The 8548-nt window shown below is 42.5% G+C and overlaps 1 protein-coding gene across 1 annotated transcript; it reads right to left on the bottom strand.

Moving 5' to 3' along the window:
• Positions 1-1084: 1084 nt before the first annotated feature.
• Positions 1085-3700, bottom strand: mtif3 (mitochondrial translational initiation factor 3). Its single transcript, XM_030721730.1, has 4 exons — positions 3600-3700; positions 2437-2896; positions 2082-2233; positions 1085-1742 (listed from the first exon to the last, which is right to left on the bottom strand). Exons 2-4 carry the CDS (start codon positions 2891-2893, stop codon positions 1494-1496), a joined length of 858 nt encoding a protein of 285 aa, XP_030577590.1. The 5' UTR covers positions 2894-2896; positions 3600-3700; the 3' UTR covers positions 1085-1493.
• Positions 3701-8548: the final 4848 nt, after the last annotated feature.

The raw sequence follows: 8548 nt of genomic DNA, 5'->3' as shown, positions 1-8548 counted from the left end.
TACCCCACCTCACAATATCAACTCAAGGTGTTTGGGTTTGGGGCTAGAAGAAAAAAAAAATCAATTTCAATGATTACAATTGAATAATTGAGTTATCCTTTAGGATATTTTTCTGTGACCTGCACAGATCAAGCCATCGGTGTCGGTGTTGTTTAGCTCCAATTCAAGATGTGGGAGAGGTGTTTAAAAGTTGTTCCCAGTGTAGGCAGTACCAAAGAGACGTGCAGTTTTCAGTCTCTCACAAGACAGTTTCTCCTCCCCTATGCTTCTTCACTGCACACCACACTTTTCATCAAATGGGTGGATTATGAGACAACAGGCCCATCACTGTTTCATGGAAGCAAGACAATAAAATGGTAAGAAACTCAAACACTTTATTTATAGGTGGCCCGTGACATGTCTCTTTCTGGCTGCGTTGCATTTCTGCTTCATCTACCTGCATTTTGCACTTTTCATTGTTTTTGTCTCTGTAGTTCATAAGTGTTGCTTAATTTTGTTATTTTGCAACCGCTTCTTGTTGTTTTGGGTCTTTCAATAGTTTCATTTTGTATCTCTGGAGTTTTTATGCCCATTTAAAGTCCGTTTCTCTTTGCAGTTGTTTGGGATCTTTTAACCACAAAATTGTGTCTGTCATCTTGTGTTTGAAGCGATTTTGCATGTGTTTGGAGTCACTTTGTGTCTCTTTTGGATATTTTTTTATCCATCCATCCATCCATCCATTCGCTTCCGCTTATCCTGTTCAGGGTCGCGGGGGGGCTGGAGCCTATCCCAGCTGTCATAGGGCGAGAGGCAGGGTACACCCAGAACAGGTCGCCAGCCTGTCACAGGGCCAACACAGAAAGACGAACAACCTTTCACACTCACATGGGTTCGAATCCACCTTGGCCCAGGCCTCTCCCTCTCTCTGTGTGGAGTTTGCATGTTCTCCCCGTGCTTGCGTGGGTTTCCTCCGGGTACTCCGGTTTCCTCCCACATTCCAAAGACATGCACTTACTGGGGTTAGGTTAATTGGCTATTCTAAATTGCCCATAGGTGTGAATGTGAGTGTGATATTTTTTTATGTCATTGTCATTTTATATAATCTTTGTGGTTATTTTACATGTATTTGAAGTCATTTTTTCTTTTGGTGGCTGTCTCCATAAAATATTTTTTTGTATTTGTACATATTTTATGTGTTTGTTATCTGGGTATGTTTCTTCACTGTTATTTTGTTGTTTGTAGATTTCTATCCAGTCATTTTGTGACTCTTATGTCATTTTGTCTTAATTGTTTGGTTGTCTGTAGCTGTTTGGCGTCTCTTTGAAATGCCCCTCGACCTCAGGCACAATGACCCCTTGGATCTGTGGTCTGGCGGCCCCTGGGCCTCATTCAGTTGTCCATCCATGCTCTGGGTTATATACTTTTAAACAACAGAGTCTGACTGAGCAACCAAGCTGTGGCATGTAGGCACAGACTCCAACTTGCTTTTGTGAAAAAGTTTTATTTCTGTCACATCAATGCTGTACGGACCCTTCTGTTGTGTCCGTGCTGCCAACAGGGGACGTTTCACTCTGAGTGGCCTTTAAAGTGGAGCTGGCAGGCTGTGGCACTGCAGCCTTGTTCTCTCCTTTTTGTGACAGTTCCTTTGCTGAAGGCGGTCGGAGGATGCACATGGCTGCTTGACCATCACGTATTGCTTTTGGCTTAGAGACAAATCCCACCATTACTTCCATTTTTTCCACGATTTGCTCCAGAGTGGCATCCTGTGGAAAGAAAATAGACTTTTCTGCATGGAAAGATTTTAAGGAAGATTTGTATAATAGCCCTTCACCTTGTTAGCTATTAAGGTAAAAGCCAACAATGAGACAGAGACTGGCAAGAATGAAATGTATGAAAGTACAGAATGCCAAAGCAATTCTTATTGGAGTATGAATGTGGGGGATTTTACTTGATTTTATTTCAGTTATAAATGGTCACTGTTTGCCTTTATATTCTTATTATAAACAGTCTTAAATGGATTAACAGAGATTTTAATTAAGTACTTAGTGAACAAAAGATTAATCTAATCATTTACTCAAATTGATCTCAAATGTCTTCCTCACCAGGTTAACTGCAGGTTCGCCGTGTCCTGCCCGCACAGTGATCCTCACGTGGTGTTTCTTCTCCAACCAGTTCTCCACCTGTTTCAGCTTGGTGGCGAGGTCGTGAGATGCGATTCCAGACGAAAAGCTGAGCTCCTTCACCTGCACAGGAGCTGGAGGAGAAAATACAAATCAGCCAAATTTAATTTTATAGCTTACATTGTGTTTTACATATGCAAATTTTGATGATCCTGAGATTTGCTAATGACAACCTATTTTGCTGCGTAATGCTTCATTTAAAAATAGTATTTGTTCTCCTCCACCTTGCCTCCCCTCTCCTCTGTCCTTCACATACAACAAATCAGTGAACGCATACCTCCTTTCTCTTTCTTCTTCTCCCGCATTTTCAGCTGCTCCTCGTGGATCTGTTTGCCACTCATCAGCTGGTAGACCGGTGGGTCTTTGTTTTCACTGAGTAGCACCAATTTGAGACCCTCCTCATCCATGATTCTGATCACATCTGCACGGTGCATGAGGCCCAGGTTCTCACCAGTTGCACTTATCACTTGTATCTGACGCTGAGGGATCTTACGGCCGACGCTGGTGATCGAGGGATTACCTCGGGAATCTTGCTTCTTCTTTGGTGCGCCTGGAGTTTGTTCTGTATTGTGTTCTTTAGTGGAGAAAGCAGACCATCTCCAGGCGGCAGTAATGATGTTATATCTTTCGCTGCATACTGTAAATCTTAATGCTGGTGGTCTATAGACAGGACTCCCACCAGACACTGTTCTCACTGCATGGCTTAGCATCCATCTCACACAACCTGCAGACATATCCTAAATCACAAAGAAATCAAGATGTGAATATGTGATGGCGCATTTAAAGGTTAAGAGCCAATATCACAAAGCTCAACATCAGTTCAGCATCAGTAACTGTTTCCCAAGTGGAAAAAAACCGGTTGATTCTCCAGTTTTCAGAATCAGGCCAGCCTCCATTAGAAAACAGTCAAATCAAAGGTTGCTTTTCTTGCTTGTCACTCCACAAACCAGACACGCTACGAGTAAAGACGTTTTCCAGATTTTTAGGGTCCAAGCTATCATTCGGGATACACCCGTTTTGTTTCATCGCCCGTCTTTGTGTGTTTTACACAGACACAATGCCAATCTGGAAGGAGATGGCAGCACTGTAACTGCAGCCCGACGGCGGAGTCTGAAATGACGCCGAGCTGTTTAGAAAACAGCGTATTCGTGAAAAGCCTTGGGGTGCATGCACAGTGTTTCAATGAGTGTGAAAATAACACGTATAATTTAAGCGATTTTTAAATGGGAGACTGGAGCTGAGACACTGTTTTGCAATTCACAGAAAAAGGGTTGCCCTTAATACGAGTGCGCTTCGGATTGGTCGTCCTTAAATGTCCTAAACAGAGCAGTTGGTTTCTAGGAGCCAGCGCGTTACACGCAGTAATTAGAGAAGCGCACTAATCCAGACACAAACGAAACCTCCCCATTTAATCTCCTATAGTGCATTTTTACTACTCACTCGTGTCACTGTGGCTTATTATTGCTCTGGCTGCAGCAGGGTGACTGCTGTAACTTCTTCCGCTAGGTACTCCTTCGTTTACTTTGAGTTAAATAGCCAATACTGCCCCCTCGAGGACAAGCTGAGACACAAACTGATATTAAAGGATCGGTTGACTGACTCAAACCCACGAGCCTGAATTGGGTAAGCGGAAGAAGATGGATGGATGGCTGGATGGATCACTCCTATAACAAAAATAATATACACTCGCAAGTAAGTTCATTATAGGTACACCTTGCCAATACCAGACTGGACTTCCCTTTCCATTCAGAACTGCCTTAATTATTCATGGCATAGATTCAACAACATTCCTCAGAGATTTTGATCCATATCGACATGATAGCATCACACAGTTGCTGCAGATTTTTTGACTACACATCAATGAGTCTTTTGATCCACCACATCCCAAAGGTGCTTTATTGGATGGTGATTGGATGATTGTTACTGTCAATGATTACTCACCTCAGCTGCTGCTAAGGCACCCAAAGTGTGCCAAGAAAATATCTCCCACTCTATTACACCAGCAGCAGCAGCAGCACACCCAGCGTGGTTTTCTGCCTCAAGGTTTGATGTGCTGTGGATTCAGAGACACTCTTCTGCATACCTTGATTGTAACGAGTGGTTATTTGAGTTATTGTTGCCTTTTGCCTTTTTTTCGTCTTTTAAAGATCATTCTCTGTAAACTCTAGAGATGGTCGTGTGGGAAAATCCCAGTAGATCAGCAGTTTCTGAAACATTCAGACAAGTTTGTCCAACAACAACAACCATGTCACATTCAAAGTCACTTAAATCACCTTTCTGATGCTCAGTTTGAACTTCATCAGGTCACCTTGACCATATTTACATGCACTGGATTGCTCCCACGTGATTGACTAATTAGATATTTGCTTTAATGTACCATTGAACATGCTTACCTAAAGAGTGGCCAGTAAGTGCCAACCTAATGTCGATAGTCTTGCAAGCCATATATTTTTAGTTTATTTGTCCAGACTTTTAGACATGTGGAAGAACATTTGCTGGTGTTTATATGGAGTAACATCAGCATTTTATCTGGAGACATATTTTGCCGCCTAATGACTGTAAGGTGAGTGTTAGACTTTCTGCATTCTAAGAAAGCCACAGTCCACTAGGGTGTGACTAAATTACAGTTTTGGTGAATGAAACCCTAGCATTTTATTCATATGTTACTCAGCAATAATTAACAGGTATGTGTGCCAGTGTGATGCACCCATAGAACTCAACCACAGACCATATAAATGATGGATTTTGCTTTCAGGTAAAGTCAGTGTGAGGTGACTTGAAAATCCATCCTTTTCGACAGCCAGAAAGGGGTGAGTCCTGTGGGTTCAAAACCACCTTTGGGAAAATGGCCTCTGGATTTTTGCTGATGAGTCTACGAGCTCAATCACTAGTTTCAAATCTTATTGATTAAAACATGATGTTCATTTTACAAATTAGGGTCTCTATTATGGTCAGAAAGGTTAAACCAGAGATGTTGATTTGCTACTGGTTTTTGACTGAGAAATTGTTATAGCCAATGAGTGTGTAGTGTCCCTCAGCTTCACATCCAGATCTGCCCCACATGTGAGAGTTCTGGTTTTAAAAAAGCTAAGACAGTGATGTTGAAAGTACTTGATGTGAGGCTTCAAACAACTTTACGTATGTGTAATGGCACATACAGTTTATAAACTCAGCCCTCTTGTCCAATTAGGGTCACTTCTGGTTCCGAAAGCACATGGTGACTAAAGTTAAGACTGCAGTGAAGGACATCACAGATAGCTAACCTCATCTGTACAACTTTAAAGAAATACACAATTATGGACCATCATAATAAGAAGAACACATCTTCCTATAGTTGCCCATCCAGATTCTACTGTGCATGTATGGAATACTATGTCTTTCAATCAGATTAGAAAATGGTGTAATAACAACAATTATACATCCTTGTTCTTTGTATCTGTCCATGTGAGTGTTGCATGTGACTGCAAGGGTCTTCTAGCTTATGTTTGCTCTTTGCAGCATCAGTTCGGTGTCCATCTATCCATACAGGAAAAAGCATAGGTTTGTAGCTGATGATAAATGCTCCTCTGTGTTTGGAGCATTTGGCTAAACACTGAGTACATGTGTGCTGTTTTGTGCTAGACAGGAAGTGACCAGTGTGCTTACAAGAGTTTATGTGCTCAAACAGGTACATACTTTGCCTAATATTTGCTTATGTGACACAAGGTTGATTCACAAGAATTTGCGCACCACACTGTTTCTTGACTGAAAACAGTGACTCCCTGAACTCTTAATGCCAAGCTATGCTAACCTGGCTGCAGACAGTGCAAAGATAACGTGGGGTATGCATCATCATCTACAACTGAGACAGAGATTCATAAATCTAAAGATTATAGACAGCACAAGCAACTTGTAAGTGAAAGAAAATAGAAACCAGGTCCAGCTCAACAACTCCACTTAACTGCAACTGCATGCAAATATTGCTACCAAAGGGAAAATATGAAATAAAAAATGTAAATGATCATATGCAAGGCAGTGTGGAATGAAAAGCAAAAAAAAAAAAAAAAAGAAAAGAAAAAAGAACAAATAAAATAAATTTCCGGCCTACACTTCCCAATCCTACAGTTAGTACTATAAATACTTCCAGAGCAAGATCCTATCAGCCAGCAGTACCTACAGGCTCTTCTGTAGTAGTAAACAGTGGAAATGTGCTAGCCTCAGATGGAAAGACTGGAAGACTGGCCTATTTTGGAAAGCCAGCAAAATTCCCACAATGTTTTTCCAAGAAAACATAGTATCAGTAACGTTGTTTTACTCATCAAAACAGATAAAAACTTTCATTTCTCCACTGTTATTTTCAGTAATGCTGATTTCGTTGTCACACCTTTGAAAACGTAGGCAGTTGTGTGTGACGCTGAACTGTTTCCAAAAATATAATACAGACTGATACTGAGAGCTCATACTCTGTTTTTTTTTTTAAATGTCATAGTCAGGCCTTTACAAAACTTGTGATTTTGCTCACTGTAATTTTACTTTTTTTTTTTTTGGCAAACTTGACTGCAACATGCTTGAACTTCAGTAACATGGATATATTTGATGTTCTTGGTAACAGTATTCTCTTTAACTCTTCCACTACAGCAACATTTTTTTCTAAAAGCAGACAGCAAACTCCATCTATCCATCCATTTTCTTCTGCTTATCTGGGGCTGGGTCACAGGGGCTGCAGCCTAAGCAAAGAAGCCCAGACCTTCCTCTCCCCAGCCGCCTCGACCAGCTCATCCGTTCTCAGGCCAGCCAAGAGATAGAATCTCTCCAGCATGTCTTTGGTCTGCCCCGTGGCCTCCTCTGAGTAGGACATGCCCGGAACATCTCATCCTAGAGGCGCCCCGGAGACATCCTAATCAGAATCCCGAACCACCTCAACTGGCTCCTTTCGATGTGGAGGAGCAGTAGCTCTACTTTGAGCCCCTCACCATGTCTCTAAGGGAGATGCAGCCACCCTTCAGGGGAAGCTCATATCTGCCTCTTGTATTCGCAATCTCATTCTTTCGCTCAGTACCCAAAGCTCATGACCATAGGTGAGGGTAGGGATGTAGATCGACTGACCACATCGTTCGCATCGTTGCAGATGCAGCTCCAATCCATCTGTCAATCTCCCACTCCCTTCTGCCATCACTTGTGAACAAGACCCCGAGATACTTAAACTCCTCCACCTGGGGCAGCAACTTGTCCCTGAGCCGGAATGGGCACTCCACCCTTTTCCAGCTGAGGATCATGGCCTCAGACTTAGAGGGGCTAATTCTCATGCCGACCACTTCACACTTGGCTGCGAACTGTTCCACCACGAGCTGGAGGCCGCCACCTGAAGCCAGCAGGATCGCATCATCCCCAAAGAGCAGAGACGAGCTTCTGAGGCCACCAAGGTGTAAGTCTTCTGCCACTTGGCTAGAAATTTTGTCCATAAAATTATGAACAGAATCGGTGACAAAGATCAGCCCTAATGAAGTCCAACACCCACAGGAAACGAGTCCGACTTATTGCCAGCAATGCGGACCAAGCTCACACTGTGGATGTACAGGGACTGACTGGCCCTCAGCAACAGGTCAAACACCCCATACTCCCACAGCACCTCCCACAGGATACCCCGGGGACACAGTCAAATACCTTCTCCAAGTCTACAAAACACATGTAGACTGAATGGGCAAACTCCCACGCACACTCAAATATCCTTGAGAGAATGAACAGCTGGTCCAGCGTTCCACGACCAGGACAAAAACGACCGAAGTCCAACTAACGGAGGGACCCTCCTTTCCAGCACCAAACTATTTAAGTGTTTATTCTCTCAAATATTTCACACTTACATTACATTACAAAACCTTTATGATATTTGGCTGAGAAATGATCAGTTAGATTTTTATGAACCTAATCATCCTGACATGTACAGTACCAGTCTAAAGTTTGTCTAAGCTTTGACTGGTACTGTATGTCATTTGGTTTTCACATCTGACACATCTTAATTTAACAGAAAATGATACTGTCTGTACAACATCATGACAACCACTATTCAGCTCAGCCCTGGATGCTCACCCAAACATATCACAGTCCCTATTCCTGCTTTGCATGGAAGAGTAGCACATTCATTTCTGATGACATATTCAAAAAGTGTGAATTTGCAAGGCAAAATTTTTGCAGTGGGTATCTATAGAAAGGTTGACGGCACATGCATATCACCAAAGGTTCAGTTCGTCTCCAGGTGCTCTGCTGATCATTCCACAAACAACACTTGCTATTTGTCAACTGCAGCACTAAATGAATCACGCATCCTGACTCGGACTGCATGCCATCCAAACAACATGACACGACACAGCTGGATTATTTGGGTTTTGTTGGTGATACTTTTGCAGATTTGT

This window comes from Archocentrus centrarchus, chromosome 24, assembly GCF_007364275.1.
Source record: "Archocentrus centrarchus isolate MPI-CPG fArcCen1 chromosome 24, fArcCen1, whole genome shotgun sequence".
Classification (NCBI taxonomy): domain Eukaryota; kingdom Metazoa; phylum Chordata; class Actinopteri; order Cichliformes; family Cichlidae; genus Archocentrus; species Archocentrus centrarchus.
The sequence above is the reverse complement of the archived record's forward strand: the minus strand, read 5'-3'. Positions and strand labels throughout refer to the sequence as shown.